The 22,044-nt window shown below is 33.4% G+C and overlaps 1 protein-coding gene across 11 annotated transcripts in view; it reads left to right on the plus strand.

The window, feature by feature from the left end:
• LOC120627239 (dystonin) overlaps positions 1-22,044 on the plus strand; it is a 257,601-nt gene that overhangs the window by 118,007 nt on the left and 117,550 nt on the right. For 6 of the 11 annotated variants that reach the window (XM_039895292.1, XM_039895161.1, XM_039895193.1 and 3 more), the window contains 4 exons: positions 2,560-2,621; positions 8,349-8,411; positions 9,058-9,147; positions 10,972-11,142. In XM_039895292.1, the coding sequence (XP_039751226.1) occupies positions 2,560-2,621; positions 8,349-8,411; positions 9,058-9,147; positions 10,972-11,142 (386 nt within the window). The remainder of the gene's footprint in view (positions 1-2,559; positions 2,622-8,348; positions 8,412-9,057; positions 9,148-10,971; positions 11,143-22,044) is intronic. The other 5 variants (XM_039895238.1, XM_039895273.1, XM_039895361.1 and 2 more) reach the window with 1 other exon arrangement.

Below are 22,044 nucleotides of genomic sequence, written 5' to 3' on the forward strand. Positions count from 1 at the left end.
GGTTGCGTTCTAGAGAGTAACATAGGATAATATTTATCATGGCTACTAAGTTACCAGCGGAATTTGAATAAATGCATTTGTTACCATAGCTCGACCGCTTAACTTATCTTGGTGAAATTTGGCAAATAAATAAAGGGTTTCTGCGGCTTTTTAAAAACCTAAAATAAAGTGGACTTAGACGAGGGCAAGAGTTTCTCAATAATGTGGAAACCACGGACAATTGCTTTTCAGGAGACTATCGCTTTTTAAATCCAAAATTTTTATATGCATACTTTAAAAATTGCATATATTCTTCCCGTGTAGGCTTTCAAAATAATAAATGGTAAATGGGGAACTTCAACGAAGTTTTTATAGACATTCATAGATATACATGTTATGTGTCAAGGAAAACGTTTTTTTGTTCCTTTCATACTAAAAATATGTTAAATTATTGTTGAGAGACTGTAGCTATAAGTCATCACTGTATAAAAATATGATATGTATTTCATTCGAATGTAAAGAAACGATATAAACTTTTGCGCTAAACTGTACCGACCACTGGCGCCAAAGTGAGCTTGTTTAAGCACATTGCCTGTTACTTATGTACTTAAAAACATATCAAAGGGCCCTTTCAACTCGAGTGTCGGTCAAAGAAGTCTGGACTTGCCTTACATCTGTGCTAAATATGTGATTAATCTTAACCTAAATCTTCATCTTATATATATCCTTATTATATCCTTCCTATATCCTTATCACATCCTTAATAAGTTTTATATATCCTTATTATTAGAGAAATCTTTATATATATATTTCTTCTGTGAGTGTGTATGTCACTGAAGTCCTCCTAAACGGCTGGACCGATTTGAATGACAGATTGGTGTGTGTGAATGGTTTTGACAGATGGCGCTAGGGTCCGCTAGTAATATTTAATACTGGTACGTTTCTTGCGGTCTTCGTCCACGTTTATTACGGTTAGTAACAAATCCCGTGTGAATCTTTTGATTTCCTGGGATATAAAGCACCTTGCCTATGTTACTCTCTGCCGTTTCAACTAGCTCTTTGCCTTAAAAATAAAGTTGATTAGTTAGGGCGTAAAGGAAAGAAACAAAGAAACAAACTTTCGTTTTCATAGCATTTTAGGTAAAATATGTTGAAAATCGTGCTAACCTTATACATTTTTCTATAATTTGGTATCCTTGTATTTATTCTGATGGTGTTTTAGCTTTTACAGGTTAAAAAATATGCACTTATGCTCACAAATCTCTTTGAGGTCTTGAAATCACTATGACGATGTAAAGATTTTTTTCAATTGTTAGAATTCTGTAGACATGTTCATTATATGACTGATATAAATATAAATTATAGAAAATAACTAACATTCACGCAATACGTGACAGCTAACACGCAACGTGCTTATAGGTTAGTAGGTACGTTTCTAAAATAAAACTTGATGCTTCTATTTGTATTTTTGAATATGAAGTGTGTGAAAAGTATTGTTCATAAATAAAAGGTTTAAGCAATTTAAAAATATAATGTAGCTCATTTCAAACTGGCTAATAAAAATAATGAGGAGTAAATGAATCTAGTTTTTTATGATGATGTTCATTCACTTCATATCTAAATAGGTGGTAAAAAAATTTCATGTGTGACATAAAAAAAATTCGAACGAACGGGGAACACCGCGGAGAATAAACCTTATGTTGATTTTCACATATTATATAATTCTCATCGACCTGAAATTCAGTTTTTTTATATATCGCTCGGGTATTATAAAATTTTTCGAGGTAAAAAGTAGTATCATCTATGTGCATTCGAAATTTCAGTCAATCCCGTTCGGGGTTGCCAAGTGTGAGATTTTCTACCCGCGTTTACTTATTCGATCGCGTGAAAGTTACCTACGATTTATATAATATCGAAAACGCGCCATCTAGTGCCAGTATTACATGGTTTTCGCGTGAAAGAGAAACAAACATCCATCCGTAGAAAAAAAGTTACTATCGCTGCGATTTACGACGCTAAGTTTAAAAAAACGTACTTGGCACCTAATTTATGATGATGCTTCATTGTGTTACATATAAAACGCTTCCTAGACAAATACCTACTTCCGATCCACGAATAATTTGGCAGCGACCTTAGACAGAAATAGTTAAACTATTAATAAGCTAGATCGGACCGCCATCGAATTGGTCAGGTTCGTTCACCTCGCGTTACTTTGCAATTTGGTCGGGTAAACGGGAATTTACTATGTTTTGATTGTTGGTAAACAACTACTTAAAATTATTATTACTATTTATTATACATTGAACTTACAATGTCTGCCTCATCTGACAGAACATGACAGATGATGACATAAAATATGCTACCTTTAAATAACTTGTTGTACGTATGTATGATAAACAGTATTTAAAAAGAGTAAGAGTTAGGGTAGAGGTAAAATGTAGCTTCATTTAAATAATCGTAATACGTGTTATGAAAGTAAACGTATGCTATTTATTTTTGCTTCAAAATGTACAAAATGTTTTGTAAATTTATTTTACGTGTTTATATAAAAGGCTTATATTTATATTTCTTTTATTTCAGATGAACGGGACGCGATACAGAAGAAAACTTTCACAAAATGGGTCAACAAACACCTAAAAAAGGTAAAATTTATTATAATAACATCTACAACCCTTAAGTTTGCTTATGGTTTTATGAATAACGAAGCGATGGCCGGACGTATTATTTTATTGTTTCTTCGTGTATGTTTTTCTTTTTAGAGGGACGGTTTTCATAAAGAGCGTGACTATTGATAGTTTTTTTGTAGTAGAACATATTATATGTTTAGTTAGTAGATACATTGACGATGACATCACAGAACTACATCACAGTTCTATCTACGTCACTGGGGTTCTCCCATTTGCAATAGAGCCATGTCCGATAGATAGACAGCGGCGACATTAGATGTCAAACAAATATATTGACGTCGTGATGGTCACCTCGTGAGTAGGCTATAAAACTGACTAGAATAATGATGCTCCTATTATTGTTACTTAACTAAGGCATATTCTTAACTGATTCAATTTACTTACTTGTTTAAGCTAAATAATTAAAAATGATCTAATCATACAAAGAAGTAAATAATAATAGAAACAACGTATTTATTTGTTAGAATCAATGAACATACCTACATTGTTAGCTCAATCTATAATGAACTTGCTGCTATAACTGATCAGCTTTTGTTGTTATGTTTATTATCATAATTGTTATAATTTATATAACGTCAACTAAGAGAAAATCTCTCTTAGTTGGCTTTCTTTTTTTAGAGTGTAGGTTCTATTTAAAACTAGTGTGTTTTTTTAATATCCTACCTTATTATGTAGGATATATCTAACTACCACATGATTTAAATGATGTATTTATTGTATATAGTTTTAAAAACTAAATGGTGTTGTCATATAAGTGCCTTTAACAGTCCATCTCATTCGTCATCATATTTACAGATTGACGGTCACTCTTGGGCATAGCTATTTTGTATGGAGTTGAAAATATTACGATATTTCGCTGCTTGCGTCAATTTAATTCTACAACAATAATCGTGATAAAAATAAATCATTTTTACATATATATATGCATATCTGGACCTGAACGAGGTCATTTCAAGTAGGTTATTAACGGATGTCTTATATTTAATCAAATTGCAAAAACGAATGAAATCAGACTGTTGAAAAAATTTGTAATAATTTTGCAATGAATCGCCCTGAATTTACATTTCATATCCTCTACAGACTACACATTAACAACTTTCTGGACCGTATGCTTATCATCTGTATTAATAAACAAACATTGTATTTATTGATGAGTCAAACAGTGGATCTTTGGCCAGTGAAAGTGGCACAAAGGATGTGGTATATCCGATATGGCGAGTCGGATTCCTTATACGGCGAATCCCGAGTGTAATCACACTTCTGTATCATAATATAAGAGTGTGGATGCCTACTTTATTTACAAACACCTCTCTACTTTTGCAAGAGCAACAGCTTATATTTTATAGGTACACTTTATAAAACATTGACTGTAAATTATTTCTTCTAATACAATTTAATCACAGAAACTAAACATTACTTCCGCTTGATCTTTTTTACCAATTTTTTTGTATAAAATTTAGACAAATTCATAACATCACTTAAAAACTGTGCAGTTTAAAGTTCACATCTCCTAAAGATGTTCCGATCTCGGCTCGAAATGTACGTATAGAGCATACGTAAGAAAAATGTGAGGAACAATATCTTGTTGGCTTAATCAACTACCGGAATAAACATTAGTTTCATAGCAAAGTTTAAAATGATGGGGAAGAAAGGGCGCATTTATGTTTCTTACAAAAAATTATGTCTTTCATATTAAAATAATATTTCAATTTTATTTATAAATAGTTATAGTAGGAGAGAATAAATAAGTTCTAATTAAAGCGTACAATTTTCTGAAATTAAATAGAACAAATTTTAATTTTATAATATGGATTGCTTCTGTCCAATAATAATGCAATTCCTTTGTATTGCAACGATTTACTCTAGAAAGAAGGTTTTTTAAACAATTATGTTGTCTTCAAGCTCAAAAGATCACTAACAGTTCGTGTTAATAAAGTACTTGTCCTTTGTCTTCGCCTTGATAATCCACTTTCTGAATGAATAGTTTCTCTCGATAATCGTTTCACAATGCCTCGAGTTTTCTGCATGAGTAAGCCGGGTCAAATGTAACCAAAACATTGTGAGATGCAAGAGTTGTGCGTCATACCTGAAGCCTACTCATATCCTTTGTTACAGGAGATTTATGTAAAATGTTGACATTATCTTGTGATTAAACAGAAGAACACCCTCCACTAAGATTTCAATGAATAATAGAAATTAATGTGTCGTCGCACGTCGCCCATTTTTTTTTTGACAAACGTGTGATTTTATAAATGTATGCCATAAACACGGAACTGTTTATACACGTAGGTAAACCTTGTACTAAATATGCGTGAAAAAGACGTGTGCGTGCGTGTAGCAATCTGTAAAAGAAAAAACTATGGTGAATATTACAACAAGGTTTTACATTTAACAAAGGATCGAAAGGTTTCAACGATGACGCATCTCAAGAGTTTTCGGATAAGTTAAACCTTATAGGGATAATGAGAATTAATGTGAAGCTTACATTGTGTAACCATTTTGATGGGAAATACGATCTACCTTAATATTAATCATAAAGTCATCCTATCTAATATTATGACGATGAAGAGTTCGTTTTTATGTTAATATAAAAACATAAATAATAAAACGTTAATCTCATTTATTTGAATTCCTTCTTGAAGAATATTTTTTGTGAGATAGTCCATTAGTTAAGGAGGCTATAGGATTTATATTTTTTTTAATTTTGTTTATTTATAAAGCGTAAAAGTTTTATCAGTTTAAATAGTTTTAAACTAGTACAGGTATATCAAAGACGAAGAACATCATAACTTTGAGTGTGTTGCCTTATAAGGTAAAATGCTGTACACACTCGACTCATCAGACATACAAGTTAATCAATATATGCTAGAAATCATAAAAGATGCGCAATTTTTTTTATTTCACAATCACCTATAGTTGTGCTTAGACCTATCGTTGTATATAAAGCGTAAATTTATAATATATTAATATTTATATACGCACTCTTGAAACGTCAAGTCTGTCTTTTGTAGTGACTATTACCGGTTCTTAAAGCAGATTCTTTAGAGAAGAAGCCGGCAAGAAACTCAGTCTGCACTTGCAGTTTTCCAACATAAACAATTTTCAATTTAACAATCATTAAGTTTCTACATTTTGAGAGATAAAAGCGGAACGGCCTGTTTCCAAGCAAACATGATTGTCAATATGAAATTCATCAATTGTATAGCAACCGTTTTGTAATTAATGAGTTTTAAATTTTGATTTAACTCATGCATTGATAGATCCAAAATAACTTTAAAATCAGTGGTTTTAAAAATATCACATCAAACAAAACAAACACTGAATTTAACATTCGCCAACTATAGAAGTGAAAACAGGGAAAATAAAATTACGTGAAATGGACATATTATTTTAATTTTCATCTAAAATCGACTGATATTAGAATTTATTGTCGAACTAAAGGTTTACAGAAAGTATTTAAATGTAATGCCGCTATAAGTTTTGAGATTGATCGCGTTACAAACTACTAACTACTCTTATAGAAAGACGTGCAATCCCGCGTAGTCCAAGTAAACTACGACCTTGCTTCGTTTAATTCGTTCGACAATTTATTGCAGTGTATGAGTCTAATTGCAGTTGTTATTTGTTATCAAAATAAAACGGATACTCGACCAATTTTCATAATTTACTCAAAATTCGCTGTGCAGTTTGTGACATTACAAGAATTAATGACGTCATCAAATTAGTGATGTAAGCGAAAGAAAATGAGTGGGCGTTGTTTTCATTCACGATGGTGACCATGTATTGAAGCTTCATCACCATATGTGGTAAGGTAATAATGACATGATATTTCTCGCCCACTGATTGGCAGCCAATTTAGGTTTACCCACGTTAAAATTGAAATAAATACTATAAAATTCAAAAAGGAAAGGATATTAACTTTAATAAAAGCTATGATATTATTGGTCGAAGAATGCAGTTCCGAAGTATTTTAAAAACACACCTTTGAAGAAATGTAATCAAAAGCACCCGAATAAGCGAAATTTCGCTCTCTTAAAACAACACGAGATAATTCTAAGAGAATAATTCATCATCCGCCAAATGGTTCGTATCTGGGTACTTCTCGTAAGATCGATGTAAACAACGTTCAATATTAGTGTATTAAATTCAAACTCTTAGGTCTCAGTCTCAAGTCCCCAATTTCTGTGCATATGTATCAAGTGTATGGTGTACTAATGGCAGTTATTAATCATATGCAATGAGTCACAGACATTCCTGCGTTGTAATCCTGTTCCTCGACCGTTAGATAAAAGTAACTGACGATAAGCCCAGGATGTTACTTTACCGGTTTTGGACCTTAACACGTTACGTTAAAATTGTCGATACTAAAACTTTACTGGTCGAGGAGTTTAGTAGCAATATACAGCTCTTTGTTTAGACACAAGGAGATGAGTGTGCAATTACATAAAGTGTTGTCTGTAGAATTTAGATGGTTTTGGACATTTTCATGCTCATTGTAAACAAACGTCTGGTATGCGTTGCGATAACGTCTTAAGAATACCTTGAGTTTACATACAAACTTGTTATTTTGTAGAATATTTTTAAAAACGTAAAATGAATAAATTTAATGCTGGTATTTTTTTATATAATGATAAAAATACGTATCAAGAATTACGCGATAAAGTCTGTTGATGAAGTGGTTAAATTCAATCTATGAGCTAAACTACTTTGTTTGCTTCATCGCGCTACTCTTTGGAACCTCGAAACAGGTTTATAATTCTCGTGGAAGGTCATAGACTATTCAATTTAGGCTAATCGTAAATCCTGACTCAGGATTATATTGTGTAAAATAGCAGAAAAAAGTTTGCATGGAAAAATTTAGTTATACGAATTTGTACGCGGACTAAGTCGCGGGGAAACGCTTATTGATATTTTGTTTGGCTCAAGTTGTTTGATCGAGCAAAAAGTAACCATAAAAACCATAAGGAAACATAAGGACGTAACAGGTAAAAGAAATAATGAATAAGCATTTTGGTATGCAAAGCTTGATTTTATGCCGTAATATAAAATCGATATTCCCTTTCTGACAAAATACGGTTGTACCTACTCATGTCTGCTTCTCCGACTCGTGTTATAAAAAGTATTTGTTTGATTTTCCATCGCACTACATTTGGATCTGGAGCAGCATTGGAAATATTTAAAGGTGTGTACAGTAGATCACTTTCAGTTTTAAAAATCTTTAAAGTTTTCAATCACATAACAGTTTTGTTTCATTAGTTTGTTATCCAATTTGGTAAATTTTTATAATCATATTAGCAAATTTAAGAAGATAAAAGAGAAGATAAAATAATATTTAATTTGCTTCTTTATAAGGATAGAACGTACCTAGAAATGCTTAACAAATTAAAACAATAAGCAAGAGGATTATACGATTACGATTCTTGACCCAAGTGTTCAGGTGTCAGGGTGAGGTCATTTTCATTACGATATGGAATTAGTAATATGTTGTTTGATTGAGGTGACAGAATCTTTATCTCATGTATATATGATATGGTACTGAATATAAGTCAGGACTTAACCCGAAAAAAAACAGTTCGTGAGTTTTGTTGCTGATTTATATGCACAGCTGTATTTCCTTTTTGCTGTTAAATTTTATCAACGACTCATATTCAGGTTTTTACACATTTCACGCTGCTCGGACAGACTTATACAAGGCTTCACGTTTGTGAAATCGTCAATAATCAACCATGTTGCCCACCCCAGCAAGTAAGTTGGTATTGGAATTACCAGTTTGATGTGGTGTTGATGTAGACAGTTTTTCTAATCCTCTTAACATAGTTAGTTATAGGACTATTATTTTTTTACCTTTTTGAGGAATACGCTTATAATTCCTTAAAATATGAAATGCATGACGTGTCTTCAACAAATTAGTTATAACTTGTTTCTTTTTTATACTTACCTACTTAGTTATCCCGTAAAAATTTTGACCTTCTTTAAACCTTCGCTTTGTTCTTTTATCCTTTTGTTTTTGTTTAGATTTTTGCATCGTCTTAGACGCAGATTAGTTCTCTTGGTTTTCTTATTTTGTTTTGTTTTTGTTGATCAGTAAAAGATTAACAGCATGGCGTGTGAAACCTTTGAATTTTTACCTAATTAATATTTTCATAATAGCCTCATTATATCATCATATTGTCGCCAATTTTTGTACACAGTGACACACATTTTAAGTTTAGTCAAAATGTTAATGATTGACGAAGTAGCCCTTAAAATATTCTGCATATATATTTTTTATTATCAGTTGCATTTTGTAAGGTTACATCTGTAGTTAAAGTTTATTAAAAGTCAAGTGGGTATCACATTAATAAATTTACTTACACTTTTACATTATATTAAAATAGTTTTTTTCTTTCAGGTGAACCGTCACGTGAACGACCTCTTCGAAGATCTTCGCGATGGACTCAACCTTATCTCGCTGCTGGAGGTGCTTTCTGGCGAACACCTCGTAAGTATTAATTAATTAATTAACCAGTGGGATGTCATGTGGGAATTAGTTTTTTTCGCTCAATTGTAATTGTACGCACAATATAGCATACCTACATATACACTGAGAGAATTCATAGTCAAGTTTAAGAATACGTGACCTCTGTTACCCTAATTCATTTGTAATTATGTCTGCAAGTCTTGGTTACTAATTAATTTCTAATGAATTTTAACTGAATGACAACATGAAAAAATAATCAATTAAAATACCTTTATTCCACTAAAAGATCCGTTTTTATATGAATCTGTTATGCATATAATGTTGAAAGAATCCGGTAGATCTCGTAGGCAGCCTTGATGTACATGTTTTTAAAATAATTTATTCTGATCGCACCGTTTTCAATCTGAAGTAAGCATACGTGTAAACTTAAAGTGGAGTATTTAATGACTTTTATGCTTAGATTGCAGTGCGTAATCGCGCGGTATATAAATCGCGTGACATACGTGGTTGTGCGTTTGCAGATTTAATATGGTTAGAGGTACTTCTGTTTGGGCTATCCTCAACTTATTTGCATAAATTCATCTTCACCTTACACCCACTGGTTGTATGGTTTGTCTATTAGTATTGCGTTGGTGTGTAGGTGTAAAGCTGACTTGGCCGCACATAAAAGCAGCCGGATGGTTCAGTTTTATATCCTTCACTTATAAGAGTTAAGACCTAAGTTCATCGGAGGGGCATTAATTAGGCTGATAATAAAGGTGCAGAGATCAATTCAACTGCCCCAAGAAACAGATTTGAACTAAAAAAGGATAATCTATAATCGGGTTGCAGAAACACCAATCTTCATTTTACCTCAACGCATTGGTGGTTATTTTCACTGCGACATAATTTAATCCACGAATTTCGATGTGATCAAAGACAATATACACACTTGCTAATAAAACCAATGTTCACTTTAATATCAGACAATGTAGTTAGTAATTTACTTAAGTTCGGTTTAATTTACTAAAAACATGTTCGTGTTAATAGCTGTGTGTTAACGGCTTTTAAACAAAATAGCTTGCAATAAATTAAGGCAGGTGTGTCCGGAAGCGAGTCCGCTATCTCACCCTACCGCAGATGGCGAGGTTAATATAGGTCGAGGGTTTATCCATAGATTGATCTTTTTTAGTATCCATTTATGAATGTATAATTTATACTTGAGAATTTAATTTAAAGGTTATCAATGAATCGACGTGTTATTTTTTTACTCAATATCATCGTCAAATCTGAACACATTTTAATATCCTTTTTTTTCTTTCACGGATTTACTTTTTAATGTGTCTCATTAAATTTTATAGAGAATCTCATGAAGATTGAATTTCAGACGGTAAATGAAACAACTGATTTCTATTCTTTCTAAAAAAACAATAATTATTATTGCTTCTATTGGCAATATCTCGAACCAATGTATAAGTTACAGTTTTGTCTAAATTAAGTAAGGGTATGATGGTAAGAACGTAATATTAAAATAAGGGGGACGGAAGTCCTGAACGCACGAGCAAATCAATTCGAATCAGTGCTATGAGAGAAGAGGCCTGCTTTCATTATGGGGACATTAAATTAAGTCGATGATGATATTCCAAGTATATGAGTTCTAACAACCCAGTAAGAAGTGCCGTATCAGTATATCCAAAGCTTGGTTATACACGAAAGTTTGCGTTTCTTTTTCCCAGTAACATAGATGTATTTAAAAGCTGCAGTGAACAAAAGTAATATTTTTGGAACAAGATATTATATAATAGAAAAAAATACTGTTTTATTATTTTAATCGCTCATTTTAATATGCAATTTTCTATTTTCCAGCCGCGCGAAAGAGGCCGCATGCGGTTTCATATGCTCCAGAACGTACAAATGGCCCTGGATTTCCTACGGTACAAGAAGATCAAGCTCGTCAACATTAGGGCAGAGGACATCGTCGACGGGAACCCGAAGCTCACCCTCGGGTTGATATGGACTATCATCTTACACTTCCAGGTCAGTGTCTTAAGATATATTCCTTGGATTAACATCAATTTTTAATATCATTTTAGAAATATTATTTATTACTTTCGCAACATACTAAATCAATGCTACAACCACTACTTTGATGTTGTCTTAACGAATTTTATTCTTCTTCAATCACTTTATTATTAGGTTAACCTTTTTAGGTTAAATATTATAGAAAGTATAATTTCATCATAAGATATATTGATGTTTTTAAAGTTGATCCAATCAAGTTTGCGACCTTTAAGGCGTTTGTGGATTACATTTGAGGCTGTCAATTAGTTATGCAAGAACTCAGTAAGAGCTTAGGATTATATGGAAAAACATATAAATAATAGTGCGATTCTAATCCGCATCTGTCCAACATGTAAAAAATTGTTAGTTCTCATCAGATACTGTCACGCAAATTGAATTTGAATTGAAGGTGAATCTTTAAATTAATATTTTAGTTTTATTTACATTTTGATATTATTTGTGGGATCCCGCAATTTTGCCAAAAAATCTTGGGTTAGCGGGATCTGAGGGGATTAGGTAGAGCCAAAAATATTTGACAATAGACCTTTATAGAAAAAAAACGTTCCAGGTACATAGTTATTTATGACCCTTTTGATTACGTTTATATCAAACCACGTAATACAGACAAAAATATTTCACGATGTATTGAATTATCGATATTACGTTAAAACTTATCATCGAAGTTATCGGAAGTTGATAGCTGATTTACAAAGATTAAACAATCTAGTTACCTTCACATTGAATTAAATTAAAATGTTAATTTTGTTATTTATGTATCTTAGCTTCTCAACGGAGATTTACGATAATATGCGTATCTTTAATGTGTTTCGCAGTTTATTTACTCGTTCCTGCAAAATTCGTGAGGTCATTTTGGTTTAAAAAATAAGGTTAAACTTTGAATGAATAATTTTTAAGGTCAGGTGTAGTGTGATGTCGCACTAAAAATAATCTTAAATTTGATAGCTCTGGTAATTTATTCTAATCCTTTAGTAACACTACAATAGTGATTATGTAAATATTGTTCTCGTGATTATTGTGGCCTCAATGATGGTCGATACCAACGTCACATGCACTCATACAAGGACTTCATAATACGTTTATGTTTGATAAATCAAATTTAGAAGTATACAAACATAGAACGCGGCGTGGCGATTATGGTCAAACTTTCCCATTGTGAGAAACTGCCTTTAGTCTAGCAGTCGACTGTTACAGGCTATGCATGAACCATCTTCCTGTTTGATGCCTACTCTGCGAAAAAATTATATGTACGACACGCCATAAATCAGATGTCAGAAGCTTTCCTATATTTCTTATCTTGATAGACATCTAAAGCGACATGTAAAGCGTCTCAACCTAGGGTTACTTAAGCATATTGCATCTTCCCTAATGTCCATAAATATTTGCTACATGGAAAAGCGTTGTTTGCCATGACATACATATCTAACATTCATATCAGTTGTTGTGACGAAAACACCGTGTTTGTACGTGCAGGACATTCGCATTCTGATCTCCCTTGATATTTTGACCTTTATTGGTGTAACGAGTAGGGTGTGGCTTCTAATTTTTTTTGCGAGTCTAGTGTTGTTCATACGCATACCTACTACTATTTATTTGCTACTTTTAGATATCACACTATTTCCAACGGCTAATTCGGTTCATTTTACTCTGTCAACTAACCCTAAAGAAACGTTTTTCTTTTAAATATATACTAATATTATAAAGAGGAAACATTTTCTTGTTTGTTAGCTTGTTTGTACCAAATGGGCTCTCAAAGTACTGGACCAAATTTAACCATTTCTTCGCCAAAAGAAAGCTTAACTATCGCTAAGTAACAAAGGCTATAATTTTATTTTTTTAGAAGGGAGAACCTTAAAAAACCTAACCTAACCTCAAAAATGTAACCCAAAGTAGCAATATTTTGTCAACTATTGAAGAATCATAACAATTATTTACTACATACCTACAAAAAAGTCCGCAATGGAATATATCTAACTATCATAGTTAAGTCGCAATAGCAGCTTTTGTATTCTAAAATTTTACTAGATCGCCGCCGGTAAAAATGAAAGTGGGCAACAGCTAGTCTATTATATTATTGAGATGAATATGTCATTTTCTGATCAAAGGTACTTTTCATCATGGAATTTATGAATAGGGATCTTCATTCTCACGATTACAACCTTCTCCAATGGTCTTCCTATGTTCATTTCTTCAAAATAAACATAGAGCATTCTCTAAGCTCACTTTCCATATCTTTATATTATTCATCTTGTTTTAGGTATATTTCTACTTGCAGTAATGTTATCGTGTTATAACTCTCAGCATTTATACTCGCAGTTTAGTTGTACTCAAATGTATACGACTATTGTTTTATTTATTACTAGCGGTCTCCCGCAACTTTATTCGTTTTTTTTTATTCTTGCGGAAACCCTTAATTTTCTTGTGCTAAAATGTCCTCCATGCATTTATTCTTACCTCAGGTTGCATCTTTATCCTCGCCAAATTTCTATCGAAATATATTTAGTGGTGTGTAAAAATAACAGACCAACATAACGACTTTCGTATAGTATGACATTAGTTTTATGTAAGTTGTTTTTGTAGCTAAGTGTCATCATCATCATCATCATGTCAACCCATTACCGGCCCACTACAGAGCACGGGTCTCCTCCTACAATGAGAAGTGGTTAAGGCCGTAGTCCACCACGCTGGCCCAGTGCGGTGGACTACGGCGGTGGACTCCACATACCTTTGAGAAAAATAGGGGGAACTCTCAGGCATGTCGGTTTCCTCACGATGTTTTCCTTCACCGTTGAAGCAAGTGACAGTATTTTAATTACTTAAAAGCACATAACTTAGAAAAGTTAAATGTGTGAGCTGGGATTCGCACTCGGCCCCTCGAAAGTGAAGTCGAGCTTTTACCCAATGCGCTATCACCGCTTACTTACATAAGTGTATTTAAATGTATTAAAAATTCTTCTGCTGTCGTATTGAATACTCGTAATTGAACATTTATTGCACTTTTTACGGCTCCGTAATGAATATTTGATGTTAGTCTGTTGTTTGATGGGTACATAAGAAATAAAGCTAAGAATTACTCAGTAAAAGCTCAACGAAGTGTAAAATCTATGAGTCAGTTATGGCGTCATGTTATACTATTCACATTATATTATTAATTTGCTCAAAGTTATGATAATACTGGAGTCACAATTGCAGTGACCTCATGCCTTTTGAACTTGATTTCTATATGTACTTCATATTTGCACCTACCACATTGCATTTAGAGTAGAGTTAAATTGTAGAATAGAGTTAAGAATAATAGATTAACTTTAATTATTTTATTAAGCAATTATGTTTCTTTCTTGCACTAGTTTCCCTTTTTTTTAAATATAAGGTTAAGAAATTTACATTACCATTATCGTATTTATCAAGTTATTATTCCTGTCTTACTCTACGACATAATATAGAGCTGCGCTGCACGTTTCCCATTAATCAGTTAAAATATAGAAACTACAAGTTCATTAAATACAGTTCCTTTTCGCAACTAGTAACCCACAGAAAGCTGGCAGTTTGCAGTGAGCGATAAAAAAGAAACAACTATTAATATGGTATTGAACAGCCGCGTGGGTTGGCACACTTACGACACACCTTATATGGTTATATATACAGTGTGTTATAAGGATGTATTGATCTCATATCATTAGAGTCTATTCAAGGTAAAGCGGGTAGTCTTGTAAAGGATGAATGATTGACAGTAGATATTTTAAACGTCCGACGGTAAGGAACATCGCATTGTTTTCGTTCAACTTGATTGCGCTTTTTAAGACAACACCTGTTATGGTTCTGATGTCAATAACTATTCCTCATTAAATGGGAAAGTTTCCAAGTCCTCGACCTTGTTGTTCTTGGCTTTGCAGCAATATGAGTTGCATTAAAATGCTGGTAGCGTTATTTTATGAATAATTCCTAAATGCTAAGTGGTTCGCACTTTATTATAATTTGTGCATTGTTAAACGTATTTGTCTCTTTATACTGTCGCTTGTATACGAGGCTATGCTCTATGGTGCTAAATGACAAACCTATAGGTTTGTCATTTTAATTAATATAATTGAATACATTATTTACCTTTAGATCACCTTATTCAGTTTTGGTACGATAGATATTCAGTTTTGATAAGTTTAGTTTTAATGTATTAATGATTTTATATAATACTAGCTGTTGCCCGCGACATGGCCTGCGTTTGATTTTGTTTTAAATTTAGTTGTAGATCGAAAAAAAATTTAAGTATTCAGTATCGCTAAGCCTTAAATGAGGGGTTTGCTGCTGTCCGCTGAGGAGTTCTGTCCTTTATCTCCAACCTTAGTGTAGGCAAAATTAAACACGTATTATAATCTCTATAGTACAAAAATAATTATTTAAATCGGTTATAATTTGTCGGAGTTATGGCGTAAAATCGTCAAACACTCATCCCCTCTCCCAAAGGTACCGAGCTTAATGTCGGGATAAAAAGTATCCTATATTACTTCTTACACTTCCAAGAATATGTGTACAAAGTTTTATGAGGATCGGTTAAGTAGTTTTTGCGTGAAAGCGTAACAAAGAAACTTACATTGACATTTATTATATTATTAGGGATAGGGATAGGGATAATTAATTTTTAGTTTCATTTATCTGCGAACATATTTAAAATTCTAGTTAGCGATTACATCAAAGTAGTATGCATAATTCTACTTGCTTCGTCATCATCTTACTAAGCATATAGGTGTCCCACTTAAGTCTTCCTCCATTTTGGCAGAAATGGACTTAGTGCTAAGACGCTATTTATCTCCTCGCGATAATAAGAACTATTCAACTTTCCTAACACCTGGATGGTACCAACTGAGAGTTTCTCAACAAAAAAACAATATCTATGAAATTCAGGCCCGACCCAGAAATCGAATCTTGGACCTCGTTATCTGTTGTCAAACATGCTATATAATAGACTAAAGAGGCAGGTGTTTACTTACTTTACTTGTGTAAATTGCTAAATCCTCCTGTATATTACGTATCCTTATAAGTGATGTCATGTAAAGTAATACAGATAATATGTTTATTCATAGCTTATTTGCGATCGTTTATGCAACCTAATATTGCGATGTTGTTAGATCTGATAATGCAGAACGTAATACTCAAGGAGTTGTTTCAAATAGCTTCAGCCTTAAAAATCTGCGCTAGATAGATCTCAATGTCAGTTTTCATTGTGACACATGATTTTTGTCTAGTTAACTTGACAGTGGTAATAGTTACTACAGAATAACAATTTGTGGATTTCGTATTAAAGTGAAATAGATCAGCGATTTCGTTTAGTATTTTGTGGTTAAAACTAAATGATTTACAACTTATTTTTATGTAGTAACCTACATATTAAAACTGCAAATTGCGACAAGACAAGACAAATGCAATGTGAAACTAGTGGGTGTTCTCACAGAACAAGAAGGGTGTAGGCTTTAGTCCCCCACGAAGTTTTCCTTCACCGTTAAAGAAAATGATATTAAATTGATTAAAACGCACATAACTTAGAAAAGTTAAGAGGTGGGTTCTTATTCAGTCGCTCAGAAAGTAAAGCCGAAATCCACTATTCTATCGCTGCTTGTTGTAATATTAATATAGCTTAACTAGATGTATCCGACATATTTACAAGATTATACCGTAATGATTGAGAAGTAACGAAAGACAGATAAACAGTGGCCGTCGAGTACCCATACAGTTAGCACTAGCAGGTCAGGGGTCGAAGCCCGCGCTTAATTTACTAAAACAATACCAACTGTTGCCTATTTCTGCTAATAATTTACGTAGAAATAGTTAACTATCTACTTCTCCTTAAACTGCCTCTTCTAACAACGTGCCCTGACTTCATCGACGCTCAGCTAAACCACTTGACGTCAAAATCCGAAATTTTTAAACTAGGTTCCTAAGCAACGCTAAGATTTTTAGACAGTAATGCCCGTTTTTACTAATCCGAGGGATCACCTAAATCGAATGCCTAATGATTCAGGCAATGTTGTTAGAAAAAAAACGTTTCACAACTCTTAGTTGATACATTGTTATTTAATAGTACCTTGGTTTCTAAGAACAAGCTTAGGCAAAATGTGCGCAAATCAAAAAAAATTAAACTGTTTTAAAGATAAATTTATTGTGTACGTAAAAAAAAATGTATTGATGGCAATAAAAAAATAGAATGAATATGTAGTCGGTACCTACTCGGTTTTTATAATTATTAAAGTAATTTTTTTTAAAGAGTTAATATATTTTAATACCATCCCAAAGCCACATAAAACATGGACTGTGGAATATACTAGAATGACCTTTCGAATTACTTTAAAGATAACTTATAGGGCGGACTTTAAAATATATCAGCGCAAATTATGTATAATGTTACCTTCGCAATAGCAGGAAAATGACGTCACAAAGAATTTACCAACCTGCACGTAGGCAGACGGGGGTGTCGACGCAAGGCCGTGGAACAGATGTTACGCCCACGCAACCGCCCGCACACCCTTGCGACAGAACTTTCTACGGTGTTTTTGTCTTGCCTATATTGGTTAGGTATCCTACTACCTACTAATTATACAATAATTTCATAACGGCATAGGTTAAACATTGTGTGGAAACCTGCATGCCTGAGAGTTCTCCATGACTTTCTCAAAAGTGTGTGAACTCTGCCAATTTGCACTTGGCCAGCGTGATTGACTACGCCCTAACCTCGTCTCATTCTGAAAGGAGATCCATGCCCTGTAGTGGACCGCTAATCGGTTCATAATGATGATGAAATTGCGCATAAAATAATGTGCAATTTTGGACAGAGATAGCCTGCATCCCGTAGGAAAACCTTTTAGCCGGGCAAAACTAAAATATACCGCGAGTTTTTTTTTCAAAAAACCGAAGCTTATGCGGCTATAGATTAGATTAGATATAGATTGCATTAGCTATTCTACTGTACCTACTGTGATGAATTTATAGTCTACTCATGCATTTATGTAATCAAAAAAACGTAAACAATCTTCACTGCTGTATGTTTTTTTCAATAGGTTCGGCTATGCATTCCAGTAAAAAAGTGATCTCCTTTTATACAGTTGCCAAAATCTTAAAGACCTTTTAAGAAGACTTTTTAGACCATTGCAGCAAACTTTTAACAGTCAGCGTACAAAGAATGTTGTGCAGTTTACGATATCCTTACGATTCTCAGCGTCTCGTAGTAAAAATAACACTTCTTTTGTGTTGTTAAGGCTTCGGTTTCACTCTCGGCCGAGTTCAAATCCAAGCACGCACATTTAACTTTTCTCTAAGTTATGTGCGTTTTGAGCAATTAAGTCATCACTTCCTTCAACGGTGAAGGAAACCATTGTGAGGAAACCAGCACGCCTGGGTGATCTCCATAATGTTCTTCTCCGCACTGGGCCAGCGTGTAGGACTACGGCCTTAACCCTTCACATTATGGTAAGAGACCCGTGCTCTGTAATGGGCCGGTAATGGTTTGATGTGATCATGATGAAGATATTTTCTAATACGCAGTGAAGTACGACTACACTTTTGTATCGATAACTAAGCTCTCGCGGATCTCTATAAAACTCGGGTATTAAAAACGGCACGGGTTTGCGCCTCGGTGATAATTATTACCAACTTACCACACTTGTAAGATAAATAACAGCACATCTGGGGACTGTCTGGTAAATCATCAGGATTTATAGGCACTCAGCTTTTCGATCAAAGTGCTTAAGAATTCAATGATCGCTTCTTTCAAGATCAACGATCTGCTTCGTAATAAATCATCATGATGATCAAAGACATTTTTTTACGACCTGTTTCCGAAACTTTCCTTAAAGGTAAAGATCTTAATTTACGATAACGAGTACACATTGCAACCTAAATATGTAAATACTTCAGTCGTATATCTGAACATAGAATGCCTGAATGAAAAAACACAGCAGGTGACCTCAGTAAATTATACCTTGTGTTTACCGTCAATTGTTATGTTTTTATGGCAAGTTACATTCGATCCATTCATATTCATTGTGAATTAAAAAAAAGATCTTAATTCTTTTATTTTTAGGAGAGTGAGTTACTTTTTAAACGTTTTGTTTTTTCTAATTGTTGTGACTCTACCACCGGTTCGGAATGCAAGGTCTACCGAAAAAGACAGGCATGAAATCAGCAGATGCTCTTTTCCAACATCAATGATTTGCGATTTAACATTAATTTTTGTATGTTGTGAGCAACAAACTTCTAAATTAATAGACTTCTAAATTAATAAACTGTGTGATCGACAAAGCGTAGGAGACGTGAGGTAATAAGATATTTTGTTGAGTTTGTTGTAACAACGATATTCGACTGAATATTAGACATTGATTTTGCAACCTCGTTTCATGCTCAAATTATAATGTCAAACTGAAGTTGATTATTTAACATTTGAAATGGCAAGTTCACCAAGGTCCAGCGCTATTTTAAAAGAAGTGTCTCATTGGTTGCTAAATGCAACCCATGGGCCCAGGTTATATTTATTTGATATTCTATGATAAAAACAGGCGTCACATACTGGTTTTGTTAAACATTTTTTTTTATTATTATACAAGTTAGCCCTTGACTGCAAACTCATCTGGTGTTAAGTCTAAATGGTAGCAGGCTAACCTATTGGGCGTATGGCAATAATAATAAATCCCAAACCCATACATCTAATCGGTTTCTACGCGGCATCGTACCGAAATGCTAAATCGCTTGTCTTTGTCGGTAGGTTGGTACTTAATCCCGCCCGAAACCTCCCACCAAACCAGACCTTAGATAATTCAGAAATTATAAATCTAAAATTTTCCCCTGCCCTTCCCCTTATAAAGACAACAGTGCTGCGCAGGGGAGTTCGTCAAACCACAAACAGTTGTATCCTATGAATTTAACATGATATCCTGGAAGATCTCTTGGGAATGTCGTCGGTGGAAACGGATGTAGTGTGTTTTAGGGTATGAATGGTGTTGCGCGAAATAGAAGAGAAAGTTCTCAACAATACAAAGCTGGGAAGCTGTTAGAGATAACAACACGAAAGTAATTTATAAACTGAAAAGTTGTTCGAAATCATAACACGAAGGCAATTATAACAGTGGGAGGTTGTTCGAGATAACAAGACGTTATTGCTAAATTGTTTCTCTAGATATATTTATGCTATTATTTTTCTCTTCAGGTTTAGGTTGTTACCATTTCGCTTATTTTATATCTTGTGGACTAAATAGAAATCTGCTATCTGTCTCCAATAATTGTGTGGCAAAGGCAACTTAAATCTTAATAAACAACCGATAAGTGTACGACTCAATTTATAAATTAGGCCTTTAACATCCCTCTATGCCTCGGAGAGCACGTTGAGTAAACGAAGAATGTCATTCGCAATAGTTACCTAAGCCCCCTAATCCGCATTTTAGCAGCGTGGCGCGAACATAGAGCATGTTCACGCCACGCTGCTCCACTACTTTGACATAGGAGACCTTTACACAGTTTGGGAGATTAATTAAGTTCATGAACTTAAATAATAATGCCTTGAAAGTAGGTTCAAGTACTTACTTAGGCTTCCATATATCGTAAGCGAGGTAAATTAAACACCAAAAAAATTGACGTTTGTATTAAACATATATAGGTAATATTGATTGTTGTAGGTAAGAATAAAATGAAGTGCCATCATAATAATATTTAAATGTATCTAATGATATGGCACGAAATATATATTTAACTTAACGTCACATTATTGTAAAGTTAAATAAATTACTTAAATATTTTATTTGTCCACGCAAACATAGCAGACGATGATGGTAAGTCGTCATATCGGATATCGATATAATATGCCTCGCTTTTATATTTATAACTGTTCAACGCTAGATGGCGCTGTTCGTGTAACCAGTTCTCCACAACTAAGTTTGCTAAGCTTCGCTTGGCAGTGCTTCTGCGAGCGCACAATAGATGGCGATAAAAGTTTGCTTTATTGAATGTTGTGAAACGAAATGAACGTATATTATTTATCATACTATTTACATTCATCATTATAATACTTATGCATTTAAAATATTATTCGCATTTCATTGCTTTCATTAAAATTAAGTTAAGGATAGTGGCAAACCTACCAAGAAAGACTGATGTAGACATTTTAGAAAAAACCCGTTACACCCCGTTACCCGTCTCGCTGCCGGTAGAACCCACATTATTGTCAACCTACATACTTCTACTTAATTAGATGCAGTATCTACTTCCTATACCTGTTGAAATTATAATAATTAGATATGTAATAAAACTGATTACCGTCAGGTGCTATATTGTGTAGGAGTGTTTATGATGTTAAAGTTTAACAACAGTAGATATTAAATGGAATAAATTATATCATATTGTACGTTATGAATGGTAAAGTATTGATTGTGGGATGCAAGGCATTACTATATTTAAATCTACTTTAAAACTAGAGTAGAGCTTTTATTTATTTATACTATTTATTTTCTAACAACTACTAGTCAAAGAAATAAAAGAAGAATACATAAAAAATTCACTAGCAGAATACAAAAGGGGCCTTATCGCTAAATAGTAAGTTCTGCCATAGCTTCTCTTTAATACTGTATTTAAAAACTTTATATCCAAATTAATACATAGAAGATATGAATTCCTACTCTGGATGGAGAAAATAATGAGTAAATCTTACTTAAAAGTGTGATATTACTTGTACATTATTGTTACATAGTTTTTAATATAATAGTTTATGAGAACAGTATTGTACACACTTGCACACTTGAAAGCGATCCTACACAATGTTGCAGTTATCATCGCCCGCCAGAAAACAAAAACATTCTTTCAGAGTTAGTAGAAAAAAACAGAGAACAAAGT

Source organism: Pararge aegeria, chromosome 1 (genome assembly GCF_905163445.1).
Source record: "Pararge aegeria chromosome 1, ilParAegt1.1, whole genome shotgun sequence".
In the NCBI taxonomy this organism is placed as follows: domain Eukaryota; kingdom Metazoa; phylum Arthropoda; class Insecta; order Lepidoptera; family Nymphalidae; genus Pararge; species Pararge aegeria.